General features: G+C 34.4%; 3 protein-coding genes across 3 annotated transcripts; all 3 read left to right on the forward strand.

Moving 5' to 3' along the window:
• Positions 1-4,116: 4,116 nt before the first annotated feature.
• On the forward strand, positions 4,117-6,753 carry LOC132295880 (receptor-like protein EIX1). The gene has a single exon (XM_059794144.1). It carries the CDS (start codon positions 4,117-4,119, stop codon positions 6,751-6,753), a length of 2,637 nt encoding a protein of 878 aa, XP_059650127.1.
• Positions 6,754-12,408: 5,655 nt separating this feature from the next.
• LOC132294354 (receptor-like protein EIX2) lies at positions 12,409-16,718 on the forward strand. The gene is made up of 2 exons (XM_059792176.1): positions 12,409-15,734; positions 16,363-16,718. Exon 1 carries the CDS (start codon positions 12,888-12,890, stop codon positions 15,726-15,728), a length of 2,841 nt encoding a protein of 946 aa, XP_059648159.1. The 5' UTR covers positions 12,409-12,887; the 3' UTR covers positions 15,729-15,734; positions 16,363-16,718.
• An 8,575-nt stretch (positions 16,719-25,293) lies between these two features.
• On the forward strand, positions 25,294-26,069 carry LOC132295881 (receptor-like protein EIX2). The gene is made up of 2 exons (XM_059794145.1): positions 25,294-25,543; positions 25,786-26,069. Exons 1-2 carry the CDS (start codon positions 25,294-25,296, stop codon positions 26,067-26,069), a joined length of 534 nt encoding a protein of 177 aa, XP_059650128.1.
• Positions 26,070-27,128: the final 1,059 nt, after the last annotated feature.

Genomic DNA, 27,128 nt, shown 5'->3' on the forward strand with positions numbered 1-27,128 from the left:
TGGGCACTGCTGGTTAGGCTATTTTGCTCTGTAGATTTGTTTTGGCTTTTGTTTTGAGCTGTGGTTGATGGCTATTGGAGTTAGTTTATTGAGTTTGGGTTTGTGTCACTAAAAAAAAAAAAACTTGAAACCAGATCCATATATTTAAGTTGTTGCAGTTAAAAAGCTTGGTCCGCCTTCCAGTGTGCATCGGCGTCTCGTCCCTTCTTACCTGTTGATCCTGCCAATAGTCATATGCTTGTCTCAACTCTCAAAGATTAATGAAGTATGAACTAATTCAAACTGTGGAATTGCGAATGGCTCTAATACCATATAAACTTGAAAGAAAAGAAATATGGAATAAACCTTTTTATATGTATTAACACACAATTCACAAGTTTATACGAGTTCTCATTTATAGGAGAGAATACACATACATAATTAGCTGGTCTAATTAATAATTTCCTAATTTACAGTATTTGACCAATATTTTATTTACAGCAAATATTCTCCAAATATTATATTTACAGCTAATAATATTTGGTAGTATACCAAATCTTTCCTTTTCAACAGTCACTTTATCATTTGTACATTGTTATTCCATATTAATAAATTAATCTTACTTAGCCAGTCATTTGGCTTTTGTACATAATTCATCTTCTTTCGCCCTAATACAGTTGTACAGCAATCCTTTTTTTATTGCAGATTTTCAGTTCTTGATATATACTGTTAGATGATGATTATTGGTCCTTAATAGAATTGAGAATATGATTGAACCTCAGCAAGAAGGGATAAGTGGAATGTTTCAATTGATCTTTCAGTTAGTTAATTTAGGTAATATGTATTATCTTATTTCTTGATGTTATTGTAATAGAATTAAGAATTTGATTGAATGAATGAAAAGTTAAGAATTTTGATGGTTAATACTCAATTCAAAAAGATTATTGGTAATTGATATCTAATTAAAAAAGATCATTTTAGAGTCTAGAAACATATTGTTATTAAGAAAGACCATTATATTTGTTAATTGTTAATATCATGTCTTGTGTGTAAAACTGCAAGGAAATTTGGTTAACAAATTTCACTAAAAGCCGGCCTGTGATTAGAAAATCATAATTATATCACCTGATTGAGAATTTGTGGGTGATCATTGCAACCCACGATTGCCCTTAACTCACCAGATTGATTATAGACATCCATTGCTAACTGCTTAGGAGCAGTTATCAACGGCTATCTGTTTACTGAAAACTGGTATTTGAGTTTTGGGGGTGCCTTTGAATTGTGTTCATGGCCTTGGGCCTTGTTTGTTTATTAAACTGTAATCTTTTGGGCTGCTTGGGCCAAACTGGCTTTGTAAATTCCTTATATATATATATACACACCCATTTGAACCGAAAAAAAAAAAAAAAAAACCCGAGCAGTCTCACGTAAATTTGTATCCTAAATGATTTGAGATTAAAAGATTGAGAGGGTATCCTTTATCTATTTGGAAAAGTAAATTCGGACCTACTTCCTTTATCTGTTTTTTCATGCCTTGATATTTAAGGCCCTGTTTGGTAAGCGTTTTGTTTTTACTCTTTTTGTTTTTGGAATGCTACAGTGTTGATTTTGGCAACAAAAGTATGTTTGGTGCCTTGTTTTATTTTACCGAATGCTAAAACACTTCGTGAACAATGGCCCAAAATCAAAATACAAAAAAAATTATTTTTTCTTGTCTGTTTCCGACATTTCAACAGCAAAATATTATTCTCAAATGTGCTTTTAATTTTTTTTCAAAACACTCCTATAATGAAAATATTATTTATGTTTTAACCAAAAACAATACTCCTAAAATAAAGGGCATGTCAAACTGCCCTTGGTGTGATGGTAAATACAGTAGAATAAATTTAACTAATTTGATGTGACGCATAATATGATAATTCATTGATTCAAATCATTATCCCAAACACTCTTAATCTAAGACATAGACTTAAAATTAATAGTATCGACTCCTCTACCATGAAGCAAGTAGAATCATTGGTAGGCGGCTTTGAGTTCCTTGATCATGATATGTTCTAAGTGGGACCTGGGATGATATTTTAGTCAGCAAACAACATTTGATTGGTTAGCCAAAATTTTCCAAAACTAACATTCACCACACAATTTAGTCATTGGTGAGACTGGGGCATGTACAATCAATTGGCTCCAATGCTTGATAAGGAGATAGGAAGGTAACACTGTTTCTTCCAAGAATATGTTAAGCAAAATTGATTCGTTATGTCACAAGTTAACACGGTGGATTAAATTTAGTTCAAAATTAGATTATTTAAGCTGCACTTTCTCAACCATGCGTTGAAAAATGTAAAGAGAAAAAAGTAAAAATATTTCTAGAAAGTATAGATATTTCTTGTTAGGTTTGAAGAATGCAACGCCGTAAACTAGCAATCAAGCTGCGTGATGCAACTTTTTTTGTGGTTCTATTTAAGCATTTACATCTTAAGCTGCAAACTCAATTTGTTTTGCCTTACTTGTATACCTTGTTTGTCACAAATTGATTCGTTACGTCATAATTCAATAGTTGATTAAAGTTAGATCAAGACTAAATTATTTAAGGTGCAATTTCTCAACCACGTGTTGAAAAATGTTGATAAAGAAAATAAGAGATATTTCTAGAGAGCTTAGATATTTCTCGTTAAGGTTGAAGAATGCAAGGCCATGAACTGATGATCCAAATTGCGTGATGTAACCTTTTTTTGTAATTCTATTTAAACATTTACATCATAATTAAGTTGCAGACTCAATTTGGCTTGCCTCACTTGTATACCCTGTCTGTCACAAATTGTAATTTTTCATAGTCCATCATCATCATCTATCATGGTGATCATGGAATATTATAGATTGAGGCTTCAAGTACTTGTAGCTATGTACTTCATTGGATTTCTTTGCTTGGGAAGCATTGGATCCATCATGGGTGGTTCCCTTCCAAATGTTCAATGCATGGAGAGCGAGCAGAAAGCTCTTCTGAGGTCAAAGAAGGCTTGGTTGAAGAAGAAGCTTCTTGGGTGGTTGAAGAAGAAGCTGATTGTTGCAAATGGAGGGGAGTTGAATGCAACCACACCGCTGGTCATGTCATGGCTCTTGATTTACATAGCCAAACCCTAAATGAGTCCTTGCCAGGTGAGTTGACTTATTCTGCTTTGCTTGACTTGCCATATCAAGCAAAGCAGAATAAGTACATGGTGATTCATGGAATATTATAGACATAGACTTAAAATTAATAGTATTGACTCCTCTACCATAAAGCAAGTAGAATCATTGGTTCGCGGCTTTGAGTACTTTGATCATGATATGTTCTAAGTGGGACCCTGGCATGATATTTTAGTTAGTAAACAACATTTGATTGGTTAGCCAAAATTTTCCAAAACTAACATTCTCCACACATTTAGTCATTGGTTAGACTCTGGCATGTACAATTAGTTGGCTCTAATGCTTGATAAGGAGTTAGGAAGCTAACACTGTTTCTTTCACGAATCTGTTAAGCAAAATTGATTTGTTGTGTTACAATTAAAGTTAGATCAAGATTAAATTATTTAAGGTGCAATTTTTCAACCACGTATTGAAAAATATATAGAGAGAGAATGAGAGATATTTCTAAAGAGCTTAGATATTTTTCGTAAAGTTTGAAGAATGCAAGACTGTGAATTGATGATCCAAGCCTTGTGATACATCATTTTTTGTAGTTCTATTTAAGTGTTTATATCGTAAGTTGCAGACTCAATTTGTCTTGCCTTACTTGTATACCTTGTTTGTCACAAATTGATTCGTTACGTCACAAATTGATTCGTTACGTCAAAATTCAACAGTAGATTAAAGTTAGATCGAGACTAAATTATTTAAGGTGCAATTTCTCAACCACATGTTGGAAAATGTAGAGAGAGAAAATGAGAGATATTTCTAGGGAGTTTAAATATTTCTTGTAAAGTTTGAAGAATGCAAAGCCATAAACAGATGATCCAAGCCGCGTGATGGAACTTTTTTTTTTGTAGTTCTATTTAAACGTTTACATCATAATTAAGTTGCAAACTCAATTTGGCTTGCCTCACTTGTATACCTTGTTTGTCACAAATTGCAAATTTTCATAGTCCATCATCATCTATCATGGTGATCATGGAATATTATAGATTGAGTAGTCTTCAAGTACTTGTAGCTTTGTACTTCATCGGATACATCATGGGTGGTTCCCTTCCAAATGTTCAATGCATGGAGAGCGAGCAGAAAGCTCTTCTGAGGTTCAAGGAAAGCTTGGTTGATCATTCGGACCGTTTATCTTCTTGGGTGGCTGAAGAAGAAGCTGATTGTTGCAAATGGAGAGGAGTTGAATGCAACCACACCACAGGTCATGTCATGGCTCTTGATTTACCAAATGAGTCCTTGCAAGGTGAGTTAAATTCTGCTTTGCTTGACTTGCCATATCTAAGTTACCTAGACTTGAGTCTCAATCATTTTGACACAAATGAAATTCCCAAGTTCATTGGCTCTCTTAGTAATCTAGAATATCTCAATCTCTCTCAAGCCAATTTCAGGGGACATATTCCCAGAGAACTTGGAAATCTTTCACGGTTACATTTTCTTGATTTGAGTAGTAGGTACCACCCTCTTACAGCAAGCAACCTTGACTGGCTCCAAGGTCTTTCTTCTTTGAAGGTCCTTAACTTGGGCGGGGTTGATCTTAGGAATGCAGTGAATTGGCTCAATCAAATCAATGTGCTGCCTTCTCTAGTAGAACTGCACTTGTTTGATTCTAACCTTAACAAGCTTCCTTCATCTTTGCCTCATGCAAACTTCACGTCGCTTCAAATTCTTGACCTCTCACTTAACAACTTCAGTTCTTCAATACCTCGTTGGTTGTTCAACATTAGCCATAGTCTTGTTCATATAAACTTCACAGGAAGTCACTTACAAGGCCCCATTCCGGATGCTTTTGAGAACATGACTTCTCTTGCTATTCTTGATTTGTCCTCGAATAATCTTGAAGGTGAAATACCCAAAAGTCTGGGTTTGATTCGGGAAGGAAACCAACTCAAAGGACCTTCATCCTTGAGAGAATTGGATCTCTCCTACAATCAATTAAATGGGAAATTATTGCAAAGTCTCGGTCTACTTTCAAAACTAGTAGTCTTGGATGTTGAATTGAATCGCTTGGCAGGTGTTATCACTGAGGCTCATTTTTCGAATTTAAGTAGCTTACGAGTATTACGTTTGGATGGCAACTCGTTTGTTTTAAACATGAGCTCAAGTTGGGTCCCTGTTTTTCGACTTGATATAATAAGCTTGTGGGATTGCCATTTGGGACCACTATTTCCCTATTGGTTACGTACACAAAATGACTTCTCCTACATTTCTATCGATCATGCTGGTATTTCAGATTCCGTGCCCGATTGGTTTTGGAATCTCTCTACAATGGCAGATCAGGTGACTCTCTATAGCAATCAGCTCAAAGGAAAAGTGCCGGATTTGTCGTCGTTAGTCAATCTTTCACATCTAGATTTGGGGAGCAACAGTTTTCATGGTCCCCTGCCACGTTTCTCTGCCAAAATGAAGACATTGTATCTGGATGACAATTTGTTTTCCGGACATATTTCTCATATATGTGAGTCGTTGGTTGTAAATAGTTCCTTAAGTGTTTTGTATTTGTCTGGAAATAACTTCTCTGGACAGCTACCAGACTGCTGGACAAATGGGCAAAATTTGGACACACTATACTTGGGAAACAATCAGTTTTATGGCAAAATTCCAGACTCAATTGGCCATCTTCCTCTCTTTATTTTGAGTTTGTGGGGGAATAGGTTATATGGGGAAATCCCTTTGTCCTTGAAGAATTGCGCAAGTTTAGCGCATTTAAATCTCAAGCATAATAAATTATCGGGGAGCATAGCTTGGATTGAGGGAAGTCTCCCAAATTTGGCAATTCTATACTTGGATTCTAACAATTTCAGTGGAACTATTCCCTCGCATCTGTGCCAACTTAAGCATCTAAAACTTTTGAATCTTTCTTCAAATCATATATCAGGAACAATTCCACTGTGCATCAACAATATTATGGGTATGACTAGGACTGATTATAATCCTTTAACGGGTGAAGAAGATCGCAATCCTATGGCTCCATGTAGCATTGATCTTTCGTCAAATAATTTATCAGGAGAGATCCCCATAATAGTCACGAGCCTTATTGGATTGGTTTACTTGAATCTTTCAAATAATCATTTGACAGGTTCTATTCCACACGACATTGGTTCCATGAAACTTTTAGAACAGCTTGATTTATCCCGGAACGAGCTTTCATGCTCCATACCCACCAGCATATCTGATTTAGCTTCTCTTGAATTTTTGGATGCGTCACAAAATAACTTATCAGGAAAAATTCCATCAAGCATGCAGAAATTCGATAAAGCATCCGTCATGGGAAATCCCAACCTCTGCGGGCTTCCAACTGCGAATGATTGCTTGAGCAATGTGACATATGAGGATGCACTTTGTAGAGGCGAGGAAGCAAGCAAAGGAAGTGAAAGCAGGCAAGTTGAGAATGGGGATGGGATTGAAACAACTTCATTCTACATTAGAATGGCAGCCGGATTCATTACTGGATATTGTGGGTTTTGGAGCGCTTTATTGTTCAACACTTCATGGAGGAATGCCTATTACCGATTCTTGGGCAATCTTTGTGAAAAGATATACGTAATGGTTGTTGTTAACATGAACAGAGTGAGCAAGAAGTTTCAGAGCAAGCAGGCATGATATTACTGAGTAAGAAAGCTTGGTGCATGGAGAATTTCAGGAATGGTAGGTGGGTGTTCCATCTTTGGCTTTTGTTATTTATTTCTTGTTCTACCTTTTATTTATTTATTTATTTAATTGTGATTAATTTATTTTATTTTCTTCAGTACTGTAAATTTGGATCTTTGTGAGATTTATTAAAGGGTGATTAATATGATTATAGATGAATTTTAGTGCAATTTTGTTTTTAGGTTCGGAGGTGAATGTGATTTTTGGAGATTTGTTTTTGGTGGATATAACATATATTTTAAGGATAGTAAGTAGTAATAATATTAGTGATTCAACTTAGTGGTGGGATACTTGTCATCTACTAAGGTTATGTGGGAATAAATGAGGCTGCCATATGTACTGATGCATGGAAGAGGAATGTGTCATTTAAGACACAACACATTTGCATGTAAGAACGTGCATGGCTGCCATGTGTTGGTTAGGCTTTGGATTTGTAATTGGGATTATTTTTGGTAATTTTACAATTTCCTAATCATGTTTTGTGATTGCTCCTAATTCTAGGTCGTTACATTTACTGTTCAACAGTTCATGGAGGAATGCCTATTACTGATTCTTGGGTAATCTTTGTGACAAGATATGCGTGATTGTCGTTGTTAATATGAACAGATTGTACAGGAAGTTTCAGAGCAACCATGCATTATAATATTAATTTGTGGCTATATTTGTTTCATTCTTAGTCTACCATTTTTATGTTTATTATGCAAACCTTCTCTATTCAACTTCTGCATATTTCTCTCTCTAATCATTCTGAAAGTAGTCTAGCTACTTGTATTTATATCCATATATTATGTAGCATAACTATTTGATTAAAGAGGGGCTAGCTAGCTTTATCCTTATTATGCCCCTTTCTTTCAAGAGTTCTTAATTTTTGTGATGCCCATATATACACCATTTAAAGCTGGATTTTTGTATCTTATTAATGACATCCTTTTCCATTTCTAGCACTAACATGTTTCCCTTTTCTCTAGAATTCTCTCACTTTAACATTAATTTTGTAGTTTTCTTTCCTCGAACTGCCATTAGCTTATTCTTTGCTACTTGTTAATTGTTATGAACTTATGATTATAACCACTCTATTTCTTTTCTTTCTTTCTTTCTTTCTTCTTCTTCCCATCCTCCACAATCTCCTCCTCTCACACTATATCTCCTTCTCTCACACTATGAATTTTTTTACCCAAGCACAGCTTCAGCTTGATGACATGGATGGCCCTTAGAAACAAGCCCCTTCATGCCATTCCCGCATTAATCTAACTGTTGTTCTCTGCAATTCTTCTAATGTATCCATCTCTGACCTTTTATTTCGCTGCCCTTTCTCCTCTCAAATTTGGAACTCTATTTTTGCTCTATTTTTGCTCTATGTGACCTTTTATTTCGCTGCCCTTAGGCTAAGTTGAAATCAAAGGGATGTCTAACAAGAAAGCCTTCAATTTCAAACCCCAAACAATCAGGAATTAAACTCATTTCAGCAAGTCCACTGATAAAAAAGAACAGATTACTGCTCAAGAAGATTACAATTTAGGGCTGTAAATACAAAGTGAATAACAACTATTCCCATATACATACATACAAAATTTAGGGCTGGAATTTTGTGAATAATATACATATATACATACATACATGTGGAAACCATTAATTCATGAAATCTTAGAACAAATAAGATAAGTATATGAGAAGATGGTGAAAGAAGGACCATTTTTCTACGGATCGGAGATGCTGGTGTTGTTGCCCTTCAGGTTGGCTTTGCAAGTGCAATCTTTGGGTAGAGTTTTTGATGATTTTGTGAAACCAAGCAATCGTATTAAATAATTTATAAACAATTGATGAATAAATTATTTTTGTTATATTTTAATTTTTTTTTGTAAATATTTTACAATAATTAAATAATAAAAAATATTTACATTCAACCAAATAGAACCTTAAAATTTAAACTTTTTTCCACTATTACACTTAGTTATCAATCATGTCTTTAACTTTTCAATTTTAAACTTTTAATTAATTCTCTGTACATTAATAAAATACATAGATGCATAAAACAAATAATAAAAAAAAAAAATTACTCTAATCAATCCTCTTTCATATTATTATACTTTAATAATATACTTTAATTCTAAGTGGACATATTTTAACATTCCTAGAATCAGCCAAACACAGAAAAAGAATATGTAAGTTGTATTGTAAACTTAATAATAATAGCATAATTTTAAGAAGAAGAAAAAAAATAAAAAATTTATGCAAAAAGGCCGATTTGTTTTGGTGAACATAGATCTAAAAATTGAATGTGTCTATTTTTTTTTTTTTTTTTTGGAATTTTAAGCAACTGACAAGTAAGTAATAATTACAGTGTGGGCCAATTGGCCAAACAGCCCTAAAAGGGGGAAAGAAAGCCCAATTTGGGCAAACAAGGGCAGCAAGCCCAACCCTAGAACCAACCCAATTGAAATTGAAAAGGTCCAACCCAAAGCAATAACTGATAACCATTGTTAACAGATTGTTTATCCGTTAATGGAGGTTGACAGCCAATCAATCCGGTGAATGAGCCTTAGGTACAAAAGATGCCGGCGCTAGATCCGTCGTCGGTAACATCAATCTGGAGGACGAGGAGGAGGCCGAAAGCAAGAAGGGGAGATGTTCCATTCTGTTAGGATTCTTCTGGTTGTAACACAGTCTTGAAGGAAACCAAGCTTTAGGATGGCAGTGATGGTTGAACAAATTCTAGCAAGCACAGCTGGTACGAGACTTTGAGTTCAACAATTTCATATTTTTTTGAAAAGGTTTGATGAAACAAAAAGTATGGTTTACAGTAATAAATGAAAAGGGTAAAAGAGATATTTTAATTTTCATATAATTTTATTGAAAATAAATTTCAAAAATAGGATTTAGTGCTTAACCATTTGAACTCGAAAAATAGAAGAAAAAAAACACTAAGTATTCTCACATACATTTATATAAGATTAAAATACTGAGAGGGTATTCTTTATCTATTTGGAAAAGTAAATTCGGAATAGCTTTCTTTATTATATTTTTCATGCTGTAAAATTTAAGTGTAATAGTAGGGGCAGTTGAAGAAATTTAACTAATTTTATGTGAAGTATGATATTTTAATCCTCATACATACAAATCAATCAGAATTGTTAGGCTCTCATATTTCAAATCATGCTTAATGGCACCCTGGCGTGATATTTTAGTCAAGCAAATATCATTTGATTGGTTATTCAAATTTTCCACACCAACGTTGACCAAACATTTTCTCGTTAGTCCGTAAATAGCATTGACTAGACCATGGCATGTGGTACAATCAATTGGCTCTAATCTTAATAAGAGTTAGGAAGCAACATTGGTTCTTCCATGAATACGTTGTTTATTGCTAGACTATGAATAAAGAAAAGTATTGGTTGACCAAGACGTCCTTTTTTTTTCGGTTTTTTTTTTTTTTTATTCTTAAAATTATAGAACATGGTTTAGATAAATGCAACAAATAAAAAAAAAAAAATAAAAAAAAAAATAAATAAATAAAAAAACCACCAGTATCCTAAATGATTTAAGATTTAAAAGATTGAGAGGTATCCTTAATTTATCTGTTTGGAAAAGTAAATTCCTTCCTCCTTTTATCTGTTTTTTCATTACTTAAAACTTAAGTGTAATAATACGTACCGTAAAATAAGTTTAACTAAAACATAATATAATAATTCATTAACTTTTAGATTTCAAATCGTTATCTTAAACACTCTTTCTTAATGTAAGACATAGACTTAAAATTAAGGGAAAATTATATATAAATGGAATCAAAGTTCCATATTTACTTAGAGGCGGAGTCAAAGTTCCATATTTCTCTAAAATGGATTGCTGAGGTGGCATATGGTTTTTTACTGTTTAGAAATTTTGATGCCTAAAATATCCTTCTGCGAAGGTATTACTTTTTCTTCAAAGGTACTACTTTTTTGAACTGAAGGTACTACTTTTTGGCGTCCAGGTACCATATTTTTTAAACACCCGCGAAGGTACTACTTTTTCTCCGAAGGTACTACTTTTTTGAACTGAAGGTACTACTTTTTTGAACTGAAGGTACTACTTTTTTGTTAGGGAAGGGTATTTTAGGCACCACAATTTTCTAAACAGTAAAAAACCATATGCCACCTCAGCAATCCATTTTAGAGAAATATGAAACTTTGACTCCGCCTCTAAGTAAATATGAAACTTTGACTCCATTTATATGTAATTTTTCCTAAAATTTTAATAGTATTGACTCATCTACCATAAAGCAAGTAGAATCATTGGTAGGAAGCTTTGAGTACTTTGATCATGATATGTTCTAAGTGGGACCCTGGCATGGGTATTTTAGTCAGCAAACAACATTTAATTGGTTAGCCAAAATTTTCCAAAACTAACATTCTCCACACATTTAGTCATTGGTGAGACTCTGGCGTGTACGATCAATTGGCTCTAATGCTTGATAAGGAGTTAAGAAGCTAACATTGTTTCTTCCATGAAACTGTGAAGCAAAGTTGATTTAAAGTTACATCAAAACTAAATTATTTAAGGTGTAATTTCGTGTTGAATTGAAAAATATATAGAGAGAAAATAAGAGATATTTCTAAAGAGCTTAGATATTTTTCATAAAGTTTGAAGAATACAAGATTGTAATGATAATCCAAGTCACGTGATGCAACCTTTTTTATAGTTTTATTTAAGCATTTACGTCGTAAATTACAGACTCAGTTTGTCTTGCCTTACTTGTATACCTTGTTTGTCACAAATTGATTCATTTCGTCATAATTCAACAATGAATTAAAGTTAGATCAAGACTAATTTATTTAAGGTGCAATTTCTCAACCTAGTGTTGTAAAATGTAGAGAGAGAAAATGAGAGATATTTCAAGGAAGCTTAGATATTTCTCGTAAAATTTGAAGATTGCAAGGCTATTCAAGCCGTGTGATTAAACCTTTTTTTGTATTTCTATTTAAACGTTTACATTATAATTAAGTTGCAGACTCAATTTGGTTTACCTCACTTGTATACTTTGTCCGTCACAAATTATAATTTTTCATGATCCATTATCATCATCTATAGTGGTGATCATGGAATATCATAGATTGAGTCTTCAAGTACTTGTAGCTATGTACTTCATTGGATTTCTCTGCTTGGGAAGCATTGGATACATTATAATAATACATTCACTTTCAGATTTTAAATCATTATCCCAAACACTCTTAACCTAAGACATAGACTTAAAATTAATAGTGTTGACTCCTCTACCATAAAGCAAGTAGAATCATTGGTAGGTGGCTTTGTTGATCATAATATGTTCTGAGTGGGACCCTGGCATGGTATTTTAGTCGGTAAACAACATTTGATTGGTTAGCCAAAATTTTCCAAAACTAACATTCACCACACATTTAGTCATTGGTGAGACTCTGGCATGTACAATCAATTGGCTCTAATGCTTGATAAGGAGTTAGGAAGCTAACATTGTTTCTTCCAGGAATTTGTTAAGCAAAATTGATTCTTTATGTCACAATTAAAGTTAAATCAAGACTAAATTATTTAAGGTACAATTTCTTAACCACGTGTTGGAAGTTATAAAGAGAGAAAATGAGAAATATTTCTAAAGAGCCTAGATATTTCTTGTAAACTTTGAAGAATGCAATGTCGTGAACTGATGATCCAAACCGCATGATGCAACTTTTTTTATAGTTCTATTTAAGCATTTACATCGTAAGTTGCATACTCAATTTGTCTTGCCTTGTATACCTTGTTTGTTACAAATTGATTCGTTACGTCACAAATCAACAGTGAATTAAAGTTAGATCGAGACTAAATTATTTAAGGTGCAATTTCTCAACTACGTGTTGGAAAATGTAGAGAGAGGAAATGAGAGATATTTCAAGGGAGCTTAGATATTTCTCGTAAAATTTGAAGAATGCAAGGTTGTGAACTGATGATTCAAGCCGCATGATGGAAATTTTTTTTGTATTTCTATTTAAATGTTTACATCATAATTAAGTTACAGACTTAATTTGGCTTGCCTCACTTGTATACCTTGTCTATCACAAATTGTAATTTTTCGTAGTCCATCATCATCATCTATCATGGTGATCATGAAATATTATAGATCGAGTCTTCAAGTACTTGTAGCTATGTACTTCATTGGATTTCTCTGCTTGGGAAGCATTGGATACATCATGGGCGGTTCCCTTCCAAACGTTCAATGCATGGAGAGCGAGCAAAAAGCCCTTCTGAGGTTCAAAAAAGGCTTGGTTGATTTTTCAGATCGTTTATCTTCTTGGGTGGTTGAAGAAGCTGATTGTTGTAAATGGAGAGGAGTTCAATGCAATCACACCACTGGTCATGTCATGGCTCTTGATTTGCACAGCGAAAGCCCAAGTGAGTCCTTGCAAGGTGAGTTGACTCATTCTGCTTTGCTTGACTTGCCATATCTAAGCTACCTAGACTTGAGTCTCAATCATTTTGACACAAATGAAATTCCTCAATCCATTGGCTCTCTTAGTAATCTAGAATATCTCAATCTGTCTGATGCTAATTTCAGAGGAAATATTCCCAGTGACCTTGGAAATCTTTCACGTTTACATTCTCTTGATTTGAGTAGTACTCCTAGTACTTACCGCTTTCTTATAGCAAACAACCTTGACTGGCTTCAAGGTCTTTCTTCCTTGAAGGTCCTTGATTTGGGTGGTGTTGATCTTGGTAATGCAATGAATTGGCTCAATAAAATCAACATGCTACCTTCTCTAGTAGAATTGCACTTGTTTGCTTGTAACCTTAACAAGCCTCCTTCATCTTTGCTTCATCTGAATTTCACATCGCTTAAAATTCTTGACCTCTCGCTTAACAACTTCAATTCTCCAATACCTTTTTGGTTGTTCAACATTAGCCATAGTCTTGTTTATCTGAACTTGACAAGAAATCAGTTACGAGGTCCCATTCCCAATTCTTTTGGGAACATGACTTCTCTAACTGTTCTTGATCTCTCTGGAAATAATCTGGAAGGTGGAGTACCCACGAGTTTGGGATTGATTGAAAAAGGAAAACAACTCGAAGGACCTTCATCCTTGAGAGAGTTGCATCTTTCAAAGAATCAATTAAAAGGGCCTTTACCGCAAAGTCTCGGTCTACTTTCAACACTAGTTGTATTGGATGTTGCAGAGAATCGGTTGGCTGGTGTTATCACTGGGGCTCATTTCTTGAATTTAAGTAGCTTACGAGTCTTAGATTTGTCTTCAAACTCATTTGTTATAAGAATGAGGTCAAGTTGGATCCCTACCTTTCAACTGGATAAAATAAAGCTGAGGTCTTGCGATTTGGGACCAGAATTTCCAAAGTGGCTTCGGACACAAAAGAATTTCTTGCACATTGATCTCTCTAATGCGAATATCATAGACACCATGCCATATTGGTTCTGGAATCTATCAACACTGGTGGAGCACATTATTGTTTCTTTCAACCAGCTCGAAGGAAAAGTGCCTAATTTGTCATCCAAACTCGATCTTTCACATCTAGATTTGAGTTACAACGGATTTGATGGTCCCCTGCCTTATTTCTCAGCCAAAATGGTGTCATTGGTTCTGGCTGGAAATTCATTTTCGGGATCTGTTTCCCGTATATGTGAATCCATGGTTACAAAAAGTTCCCTTGGTACTTTGGATTTGTCCGAAAATAATTTAACAGGCAAGTTACCAGACTGTTGGGCATATGGGCAAAATTTGTCCTTTATGGATTTATCATACAATCAGATATATGGTAAAATCCCTGACTCCATTTGCAGTCTTCCTCTCATGGTGTTGCATTTGAGGAGTAATAGGTTATATGGGAAACTGCCTTTGTCTTTGAAGAATTTCACAACTCTGGTGTCTATGGATCTTGCGTATAATAGATTATCCGGAAGCATACCGGCATTGGTTGGGGAAAGTTTATCATCTTTGTCATTTCTGGTCTTAAGCTTTAACAATTTCAGTGGAAGTATTCCATCGCAGCTGTGCCGACTTAGGTCTCTAAAAATATTGGATCTTTCTGCAAATTACATATCAGGGGAAATTCCACGGTGCATCAGCAACATTATGGGTATGGCGATGGCTGAATATGATCCTTATACTGCCCAAGGGGAGGACACGCTCAGGTTATTTGAAAGAAGATTTCAGCAATTTTACAACTTTATTGGTATGATTCATAGGTCTGAATCTGATAATCTTTTTATACAAGAACGTCTACCTAATGGCATGCTTAGCTTCTTAAATGGTCGGACCGCAAGGGTATCAGGTTACTTCCGATATCAAATTGATCTTTCTTCAAATAATTTATCAGGAACGATCCCAAAAGAAGTCTACAGCCTTACTGGATTGTCTGCCTTGAATTTGTCAAACAATCATTTGGCAGGTGCTATTCCTTACGGCATTAGTGCCATGGCACTTTTAGAATTGCTAGATTTATCCAGTAATAATCTTTCATGCTCCATACCCACCAGCATGACTGAATTACATTTTCTTATTCTATTGAATGTGTCACATAACAACTTGTCCGGTAAAATTCCACAAGGAAATCAATTTGCTACATTTGATAATTCATCCTACGAGGGAAACCCCAACCTCTGTGGGTATGCATTGTCGAATGATTGCTTATTGAGCAATGAGACTTATGAGGATGAACTTTGCAGAAGTGAGGAAGAAAGTAAAGAAAATGAAGTCAATCAAGATGACAAAGACGATGACGATGGGCTTGAAACAACTTCATTCTACATTAGCATGGCAGTTGGATTTGTTACATCGTATTGTGGGTTTTGGAGTGCCTTACTGTTCAACAGTTCATGGAGGCATACCTATTACAGATTCTTCGGCAATCTCTATGACAAGATATACGTGATGGTCGCAGTTAATGTGAACATATTGCGCAGGAGGTTTCAGAGCAAGAATGCATAATATTAGGTATTACATCCGTAGCTATTGTTCTCTTATTTCTTCATCAACCATTTTTATGCTTATTATGCAATGCAACATTTCTGTTTTCTACTTATCCATATTTCTTACTTCATTCTTTCCACAAGTAGTCTACTTTTATTGAACACTTCTATTATTTATCACTATTTGACGGAAGATTACTGGCTTCACCATATCTTCGATCATGCCTTTTCTGGCTTAAATATTTATTTCCCTAATTATGCTTCTTTCTTTCTTTGAGTTCTTCAACTTTGTATAATGCCCATACAGTAATTAACGCCAAGAAAAATATTTATATTATCTGATGGAGTTGTTTTTTATCTCTTACTTAAGCGTCTTTTTTTAAGTTCTTTACGGGTGTCCTTATTCAAAACTTGTAACTTTGCAAGTTAAATTAGTATTTGGGTGTCTTATTTTGGGCAAAAAAACATACAGTAGTATTTCTTTAGTTACAGTATATATTCTAAAAGTAAGAACAAAAAATCAACAGGAGCTCCTCCATTTTTATTTTTTCAAATTGCTTTATCCATTGTTGATTACTTGATTAATTTTGCTTCAACCTCATCTAATTTTATCTTAATTTTTCTGTTTGTCCACACCTTTTCTTAATTTGCAGCCATTGTTTGTTGATGAATTGGGGGAGCTAGTGTGCAGTGAACATGTCATTTTTCAAAGAGATTCCCAGATTGTATGCAAGGCTGCCTCAAGGAAGATGAGAGATTCCCAGACTGTAGAAATCCAAAATTTGGTTGTCCATGTCTAAAATTCCGGAGTTTTTGGTGGTTGCTCTGTTTATGCTGTCTTTTATATATGTGTGTGTGTGTGTGTGTGTGTGTTCTTAAAGTTGAATGCCCGTTGCAGTTAGTTTATTGACTTTAGGTTGGTGTTCGCCTTGTAGTCATGTGATTTTGTTCTGGGGGTTATGTATGTAGTTGTTCCAACTTAATAAATTAATCTTATTTTATTTAGTCACTCATTTGGCTTTTGTACATAAATTATTCTTTAGCCCTAATACTATAGCTATCCTCTTCACTTTTTTTTTTTTTTTTCTTTTTTTTTTTGGCACAGTAACAAAGCAAATTATTGTGTTTAGAGAAGTTAATATAATCACCGTAAAATGCATCATCTGATCCTCTGTGAAACATTGGAAGGCACTGTAGTGACATAAACTTCCTCCAAAAATTTCAGCTGGTTTGCGTACCGGAATCATAAATTACCTCTTATTATTCTTTTTATAGTTATAGAATTACTATTCTTTTCCTATGAATGTATTGTTATCTCTGATTGATCTTACTTACTCTTCATTTATGTACTATGAAGCACGGATACAATACGGTACGAACTCGATAAATCTATAAAAAAAAAAAGGGGATATAGGTAAAGCATGAAAACGTCAAAAAAATATAATATAATCTAAAAAAAAAAAAAAAGAGATAGGTAAAGCATGATTATGCCACATTTTTTGCTAGACTATAAATCAAAGAAAAAGTACTATTTAACCAATACTAAATTTTCTGATAAACTATAAATAAATAGATAAAAATAACTGCTTGATCAAGACTTGTTGCTGGCAAATGAAGGTCACTGTAATAACGTGTTTAGTGTGTACAAATTCATGAAGTTTGAATAATGCAAGATCATAAAATGATTCGAACTATTTGAAATAAGCTCGTAATCGGGTCTACTAGAACTAAAAGTTCATTGATATCAAGCCTTAATGATTATATAGAAAAACATAATACTTGAATGATGTATGTGAATTTTTTTGTTAATGACAAATTAATTATTTTACAGTAAATGCAAAGTGATTAAAATATTTTTTATATCATATTTTGACGTTGACCAAAAGTCAATTTAGACCCAACATTGGATGCTGCCTTTCACCACTTTGACCATGATATTTTCTAGGTTCAGTTTTGATGGGACCCTGGCATGGTCCAATAAATGGGCTCTAATCCCCTTAATAAGGAAGGAAGCAACGTATAGTTTCTTCCAGGAATCTATCAAAATTGATTGATTAGTTCACAACTCAGCGGTGGACTAAATTGAATAAGAATAATATTGTAAATTGATCTCGCTAGTCACAAATGCACACAAGAGCATTTTTAGCTGTGTTAAAATATTATTTATGTAAAATATACATTGTTACTTAAAATGTATAATTTTTTTTTTATTTTTAATAATCTGTTAAGATACATTGTCATATCACCGATAAGTAAAAAGGTTGTGTATTTTACACAATATTTTTACATTATTAGATCAACATATTTTCCATACTTGATTGTGATTGGGAGATATATTTTTACACAAAAGGTATAAAACAACTGTTAGAGTTAAAATTAAAATTACACAAAAAAAAATATATACACAAGTATTGGAGATATTGTAAAATTAATAATTTTTTTCACATTCACATGATATTAGTTCCATGAAAAGTTTAGAATCGCTCAATTTATCCAAGAACAAGCTTTTATATTCCATACCCACTCACAAATCTAATTTAACTTCTCTTAAATTTTTGAATGTGTCACAAAATAACTTAAGGGTAAAGTACATTGACACTCCCTGAGGTTTGAGGAAAGGACAAACAGAGGAAAGTTAGCCTGTTTTTGGACAATGACACCCCTTCAAGTTTGAAAAATGGACAAAAAGACCCTGAAGATGGTGAATTGACCTTATTACCCTTTCAAATAAAATTAACATTTTAATTGACTTAAATACCCTTTGATTGAACCCAAACCCAAACCCGAACCCGAACCCGCCTTATACAGTTCACCAGAGGAGAGAGAAGGGAGATCAGATGGATGGTGGTTGTGGCTGCGGTTGTAGTGGTGGGTGTAGAGAGAGGGGGAAGAGAGGGGCGGCCTTAGTTGAAGAGATGAGGTGAAGAGGAGAGAGAGGAAGAAGATAGGAAAGAGATTGTGGTGATGGCTGCGACAGTGGGGGTGGCGGCGGCGATGACTGCGACAGTGGCGGCGAAACCCAGAAGCATCGACGAAAGAAATTGCCGGCGAAACCCAGAAGCATCTGTATGTGTATATACACACATTACATATACTGCCACTGCCATCAACATCACCCCTCCGCCGTCGCCAACATCACACCTCAAACTCCGCCACCGCCGCCACATCATCACACCTCAGCCGTCGGGGTTCACCCTTCACGCTCATCATCATCACACCTTCACGCGCTCCTTCTTCAACAATGTTTTTTCGAAGCTCACTATCTATCGCTGGGGTTCACCACCTCCTTCATGAAACCCTTGTAAGTTACAAACGAGGTTGTGGTGCTCACCATCTGCCGCCGGTGCTAACCACCTCAATTTCTCGGCCTTAGAAACTGACCGAAGCCACCTTTGCTAACCCTTGCTCCGGCTTCACCTCCTACCAACAACGGCCACATCTACAAGCTTTCTCTCACATACAGAGCTCACAGCAACCCTTATCGGTGGTGAAACCACCGATTTCATCCTCAACTGTCCACATCATCCAGATCTAAAGATGACGGAACCAATTGTAGAGTCAAGCCAAACGTCCCTCCTTCAACAATCACTCCATACTCAAAGCTTCGCTCTACACTCAAACATCAACTCTCTGCTGCCGTCAAGAATCAAAGACGCCGGCGTAGGGAATATGTCTCTGTCAATCCTTGATCTGTCCGCTTCACGCCAGAAACTTACGGCGGCGGCTGAGGAGTTATTTGAGGGGTTCTTGGAGGATGAAGGTGTCGGTGAAAGGAGTAACCAACATGTGAACGAAGGAGATGGTGAACCACTCGTCGACCGGTGGTTGGAAGGTGTGGAAGTGGTGTCATGACCGGTCTGGGTTTGATAAGTTTACAATATACATATAGATATATAAATATACATATAGATATATAAATATATATATATATATATATATATGTATTGGTGTAATAAATGTATAAGGGTAAAAGAGTCATTTAAAAGTTTTGATATTTTATAATTTAAATTAATAAAATATTAAAGGACAATCTTGACTTTTTACAAAATTTAAGGGGCTGTTTGGATCAAGTTTTTGACCAGGGGGTGTGATTGTCCAAAAATAGACTAATTTGTATCTACTTGTCCTTATGCCAAACATCAGGAGGTATTTGTGTACTTTACCCATAACTTAATTAGGAAAAATTCCATCAAACATGCACCGATTTCATAACCTGGGTGGGCCTCCACCCACGAATGATTGATTGAGCAATGTGGACATATGTGGATGCATTTCGTAGAGGCGAGTACGGAAGCAAAGGAAATGAAAGCAGTAGTACTCAAGGAAATGAAACGATCAAATCATGAAATCGTATAATCTTAGAACATGTGTATATATATATATATATATGTATGTATGAGAAAATGGTGAAAGAATGACCATTTCTACAGTGATGCTGGTGCTGTTGCCCTTCAGGGTGGCTTTGAAAGTGCAATCTGGGTAAATTTAGTTGTTGATGACTTGTACAACTAAATTTGAGTAAGAATGCTATGATCTCTAATCTTCAAAAATGAAGGTGAAGTGTTCAAGTCTTGCTTAGGACAATATTATGAGTATATTGATTTAAAAAAAAAAAAAAAAAAAAAAAATTTGAGGTGGAATTTCTAGATTGCTGATTTCTCTATGGTAAGAATGATATTGTAATATAACTAAAGATTTGATTGAATGAATGAAAAGTTAAGAATTTTGGTGATTAATTCTCAATTCAAAAAGATTATTTGTGATTGATATCTAATCAAAAGATCACTTTACCGTCTAGAAACCATTTGTTATTTAGAAAGACCATTATATTTGTTAATTGTTAATATCATATCTTCTGGATAAACTTTAAGGAAAATTGGTCTAACAAATTTCACTAAAAGTTAGCCTATGATTAGAAAATCATAATCATATCACAAATTCGAAAGTAATATTGAAAATTAAAATTAGAAGCCAGTTGTGAATCATAATTTTATTCTCGCAGAGGGGTTCTACCACCTCTACAATCAGCTGATTGAGAATTTGCGGGTGATCATCACAACCACCTATTGCCCTTGCCTCGTCGGATTGATTGCAGACATCTATTGCTAACTGCCATGGATCTGTTATCAACAGCTATCTCATTGCTTAGATTTAATTGTGTTCATGACCTTGGCCTTGTTTTTGATTTAACTGTAATCTTTTGTGTTGGCTGCTGTTGGGCTAATCGGGCAAAGTGTCGCCAAACTGGCTTTGTAAATTCCTTTATATATATAATACTACTTAACCATTCGAACTCGAAAAAAAAAAAAAAAAAAAAAAATTATTCTCAAGTAAATTCGTATCCTAAACGATTTAAGATTAAAAGATTGAGATAATATCCTTTATCTATTTGGAAAAGTAACGTCGGATCTGCTTTCTTTTCTCATGCCTAAAAATTTAAGAGTAATGATTGGTTCAGTTGAAGAATTTTATATAAAGCATATGACATCATGACGATATTAAGCCTCACACACACAAATAAATGACACGGACTAAATAAATCTAAATAAAAAATAGGATATAGGTAAAGCATGAATAAGTATAATATATTTTTTACCATTTTATCCATATAATCATAAATAAATAACTAATCAATGATATTTATCTAAACAATAAAATTGGTTAGGCCACATTTCTTGCTGGACTAGAAATCAAAGAAAAAGTAGTGCTTAACCAATACTAAATTTCTTGATAAACTATAAATAAATAGATAAAAAGTACTGCTTGACCAAGATTTCTTGTTGGCAAATTAAGATCACTAGAATAACATGTTTAGTGTGTACAAATTTATGAAGTTTGAATAATGCAGGACCATGAAATGATAATAAGCTGGCAATCGTGTCTAGGGATGGCAAATTTCCCATCTCCGCCGGATCCCCGCCCCGCCCTATTTATAGCGGGGATGGGGACTCTTTTATGTAAACGGAGATAGAGATGGGGTTAACTTTTGAAAACCCGTCGGGGCCGGGAATGGGGATTAGGTAAACCCGTCCCTCCCCGATTAAGTATTAAATTACTTATATACCCTTACATTTAATAATTTATTACTAAATTAGATTTATTATATATATATATATATGAAAATAAGAAAAATTATGCTTTTTTAAAAAAAATAATATATGTTAATGGGGATAAGAGGTTGGGGGCGGGGGCGGGTGCGGGGGCGGGGGCGGGTATGGGGGTGGTGGTGAAATTTTAAGCTGGGATGGGGATGGAGAATGCGATCCCTGCCCCGCCCCGCCCCATTGCCATCCCTAATCGTGTCTGCTAGAAGTAGATGTTCATTGATATCAGGTTGTAAGGATTACATAGAAAAACATGATACTTGAGCTTGGTCCATGATTGGCTCTGTTAATCAAGACTTAATTCTCTTAGGTTTGGGACTATAAACACGAAGGGTTTGTGAGTGATGTGTGTAAGTTTCACAAAATCGACTATTTTATAGCTGTGAATACAAAATGAATAAAATATTTCTCTTTCTTTTCAGGAGTTTTTTTCACTGAAAGATGGATTTTTGCATCCTATATAATGACACCCTTTTTCCATCTCTAAGCTCTAACCTGTTTCCTTTTTCTCTAGAATGCTATCACTTGAACATTTTAACTCTGTTTCTTTTCTTTTCCCTTCTTTCTATTGTGTGTGTGTGTGTGTGTGTGTAATTTTTTTTTTACTTTTTTTTTTTAAACAAGGGAAGCTTTATAATGTAGTTAAATAAAAAAACTACAACCTCAGGATAATCTTGGCTTCAACTTCCCGCATTATATGTATATGTGATTCTCCAGCTGGTAAGTTGAAATCAGGGGATTATATAATAAGACATCTAACAAGAAAGCCTACCACTTTCAAACCCCAAACAACCAGAAATTAAACTAATTTCATCAAGTCCACTGATTAAAAAAAGAATATTACAAATTAGGGCTATAAATATTGATGGAAGCAACTAAGAAAAAGAGGAAAGGGTTGTGATTTGGTGATTAATTGTTGGGGATTGGGCTCTCACGATTTTAGGGAATAAAACGGACTATTTTACTATGGATCTGTTATCAACAGCTATCTCATTGCAAAAGCCTTGTTTTTTGATTGAACTGTAATCGTTTGGGCTGGCTGCTGTTGGGCTACTTGGGCCAAACTGGCTTTGTAAATTCCTTATATATTTGGAAAAGTAACTTTCGACCTACTTCCTTTTATCTATTTTCTCATGCCTTAAAGTAATTGTTGGTACTGTTGAAGAAATTTAACTAATTTTGTGTGAAGTCACGATCTTAAGTACCACACACAAATCAATTAGAATTGTTGACTTTTAACTTTCAAATTTCAAATTATTATTCAAAACACTTTGATCAATTTAAAAAATAGACTTTAAATAAATTTGATCATGATATGTTTCAAGTAGGACCCTGACAAGATATTTAAGTGGATAAACAACATTTGATTGGCTAGCCAAATTTTCCAAACTAACATTGACCGAATATTTAGTCATTGGTGAAACTCTGGCATGTACAATCAATTGGCTCTAACCCTTAATAAGGAGTTCCAGGAATCTGTCAAGTAAAATTGATTCGATAGGTCATAATTTAATAATGGATTAAAGTTACATCAACATTAAATTATTTAAGGTGCAATTTCTCAATCATGTGTTGAAAAATGTAGAGTGAGGAATGAAAGATATTTCTCAAGAGTTTAGATATTTCTCGTTAAGTTTAAAGAATGCAAGTCTGTGAACTAATGATTCAAACCGCATGATGCAACTTTTTTTGTAATTCTATTTAAGTGTTTACATCGTAAGTTGCAGACTTAATTTGTCTTGCCTTACTTGTATACTTTGTTTGTCACGAGTTGAAAAATGGAGAGAGAGAGAGAGAATAAATCAGCTTTTATGCATTTTCTTATTTCTCTGTATATAATTAAAGATTTGATTAAATGAATGAAAAGTTAAGAATTTTGGTGACTAATTGTCAATTCAAAAGGATTATTTGTGATTGATATCTAATCAACAGATTACTTTACGGTCTAGTAACATATTGTTATTAAGAAAGACTGTTATATTTGTTAATTGTTAATATCATATCTTCGGTGTAAACTTTAAGGAAAATTGGTCTAACAAATTTCACTAAAAGTCAGCCTATGATTAGAAAATCATAATCGTATCACACGGAGGTGTTCTACCACCTCTACAATCAGCTGATTAAGAATTTGTGGGTGATCATCGCAACCACCGATCTCGCCGGATTGATTGTAGACATCTATTGCTAACTGCTATGGATCTGTTATCAACAGCTATCTCATTGCGTAGATTTAATCTATGCAACTGGTATTGGAGTTTTGGGGGTGTCCTTGAATTGTGTTCATTACCTTGGCCTTGTTTTTGATTGAACTGTAATCTTTTGTGCTGGCTGCTGTTGGGCTAATCGGGCCAAAGTATCGCCAAACTGGCTTTGTAAATTCCTATATATATATAATATTACTTAAATTCGAACTCAAAAATAAAAAATAAAAAAAGTATTCTGAAGTAAATTCGTATCCTAAACTATTTAACATTAAAAGATTGAGAGAATATCCTTTCTCTATTTAGAAAAGTAACTTCGGATTGGCTTCCTTTATCTGTTTTTTTATGCTTAAAAAATTTAACAGCAATGATAGATAGAGTTGAAGAAATTTACCTAATTTATTGTAAAGCATGACATCATGACGATCTTAAAATCTGCAACATCTATTTTTTTATTATTATTATTATTATTATTCCGTATATTAAGAAAAGTATTGCTTGACCAAGACTTCGCCGCAGAACAACATTAAAATCTGCAACATCTTTTTTATTATTATTATTATTATTATTCCGTATATTAAGCATATATTAATACCCAATAGTTATTTTATTGGGAAGGCTATCAGTTGATTGACATCACCTTCAACAATATTAGTTGATTTTGTAAAAAATAATAATAATAATAATAATACACAAACATAATATTAGGTGATGTATAATACAAGTGACAGAGGTATTGACAGTATTGTCTTCTTTTTTTTTTTTTTGTCAGAGTGCTAAGTGCTAACACACAACTTGAACACTGAACCGATACACATAAGTAGTTCTTGCATTTTAAACACTAATTGAGTTGTAAACTATTTAAGGTGCAATTCTCAAACGCGTGTTGGAAAATGAAGGGAGAGAAGTTTCTTAGACAGACAAAATGAGAAATATGTGTAGAGAGCATAGATAGAGGGAGTAGGTGGTGACTCATGACACTCATTTCTCAACGCCCTTGGGACAAATAATTACAACTAACGTGTTCAGTGACCAACTCCTTAAAGTTTGAAGACAGTGAGGCCGTGGACTGATGATTCAAGCCGCGTGATAGAACTTTTTTTGTACTTCTAGTTAAACGTTTACAGCATAATTAAGTTTTACACTCAATTTGACTTACCTCACTTGTATACCTTGTTCGTCACAAATTGCAATTTTTCATAGTCCATCATCATCTATCATGGTGATCATGGAATATTATAGATCGAGTAGTCTTGTAGTTATCATAGTACTTGTAGCTATGTACTTCATTGAATTTCTCTGCTTGGGAAGCGTTGAATACATCATGGGTGGTTCCCTTCCAAATGTTCAATGCATGGAGAGCGAGCAGGAAGCTCTTCTGAGGTTCACAGAAGGCTTGGTTGATCGTTCGGATCGCTTATCTTCTTGGGTGGTTGAAGAAGAAGCTGATTGTTGCAAATGGAGAGGAGTTGAAACTTGGATTCTAACAATTTCAGTGGAACTATTCCCTCACAGCTGTGCCAACTTAAGTATCTAAAAGATTTGAATCTTTCTTCGAATCATATATCAGGAACAATTCCACTGTGCATCAACAATATTATGGGTATGACTAGGACTGATTATAATCCTTTAACGGGTGAAGAAGATCGCAATCCTATGGCTCCATGTAGCATTGATCTTTCGTCAAATAATTTATCAGGAGAGATCCCCATAATAGTCACGAGCCTTATTGGATTGGTTTACTTGAATCTTTCAAATAATCATTTGACAGGTTCTATTCCACACGACATTGGTTCCATGAAACTTTTAGAACAGCTTGATTTATCCCGGAACGAGCTTTCATGCTCCATACCCACCAGCATATCTGATTTAACTTCTCTTGGATTTTTGGATGTTTCACAAAATAACTTATCTGGAAAAATTCCATCAAGCGTGCAGCAATTCGGTAAAGCATCCTTCATGGGAATTCCTAACCTTTGCGGGCTTCCAACTGCAAAAGATTGCTTTTTGAGTAATGCGATATATGACTATGACGATGCATTTTGTAGAGGATAGGAAGCAAGCAAAGAAAATGAAAGCAGTCAAGTTGAAAATGGGGGTGGGATTGAAACAACTTCATTCTACATTAGCATGGCAGCCGGATTCATAACTGGATATTGTGGGTTTTGGAGCGCCTTACTGTTCAACGGTTCATGGAGGATTGCCTATTACCGATTCTTGGGTAATATTTGTGACAAGATATACGTGATGGTCGTTGTTAACATGAACAGACTGCACAGGAAGTTTCAGATCGAGCAGGCATGATATTACTGAGGAAGAAAGCTTGGTGCGTGGAGAATTTCATGAATGGTAGGTGGGTGTTGCATCTTTGGTTACTGTTATTTCTTTCTTTTTCTAGCTTTTTATGTTTATTATGCAACATAAATGTATTCCACTTCTGCATATTTTTCTCTTTAATCCTCTTAATGCATTTTTAAATTTAATTTTTTTTTTTTTTTTTGGCTGAAGTATGCCTCTTTCTTTCAAGAGTTGTTAACTTTATATAATTACCATACACCGTGTTACTGTTTTATGCTTCTTCCACCTTGTTATTGTTTCAGCTCAACCGATACACCTTGATCAAATAGGACTACCGTTTGAAAAAAAGAGGGGCTAGCACAACTATTATTGTTTTCTGCTTCTTCCACATAATTTTTTTTATATATATTTAGAATAATGACGTGTTCTTGGTGATAGACAGAATTAATGTAACAATAACCAAGCCAAATGTCCATATTTTGATAATGTGGGCTGGGGCGCTGGAACGGTAGGCGAGTTAGGCGGTCACCTAAGACCCAGCTAAGAAGAAGGCCTCATAAAATTTTATTTCTTTATATATTATAACTTTCTTAAAACAATTATTTTAATTATTAAACATCAACAAATAGGAGAATTTAACAGTGACCTACAAGATTTTTATTATTTATCACCTTCTTCTTTCTTCTTTCGGGCCCCCAAAATTTTTTCCTTATATACTATAAGCTACCTAAAAATTTTATTTTCTTCTATTATTAAATCTCAATCAATAGAGAAATTTAATATTAAGCCCAAAATATTTCTATATTTATGTCACTT

The sequence above is a fragment of the Cornus florida genome, unplaced genomic scaffold, assembly GCF_030987335.1.
Source record: "Cornus florida cultivar Cherokee Brave unplaced genomic scaffold, ASM3098733v1 CherokeeBrave_3.0.0_Hap2_Chr02, whole genome shotgun sequence".
Taxonomy (NCBI): Eukaryota; Viridiplantae; Streptophyta; class Magnoliopsida; order Cornales; family Cornaceae; genus Cornus; species Cornus florida.

Excerpts from the sequence above, each read along its gene's own strand:
- LOC132295880 (XM_059794144.1), top strand. The coding sequence starts at position 4,117 with ATGGTGATCATGGAATATTATAGATTGAGTAGTCTTCAAGTACTTGTA.
- LOC132294354 (XM_059792176.1), top strand. The coding sequence starts at position 12,888 with ATGGTGATCATGAAATATTATAGATCGAGTCTTCAAGTACTTGTAGCT.
- LOC132295881 (XM_059794145.1), top strand. The coding sequence starts at position 25,294 with ATGTACTTCATTGAATTTCTCTGCTTGGGAAGCGTTGAATACATCATG. Across the intron at positions 25,544-25,785 it reads TCACAGCTGTGCCAACTTAA|GTTCTATTCCACACGACATT; the intron begins GTATCTAAAAGA and ends ATCATTTGACAG.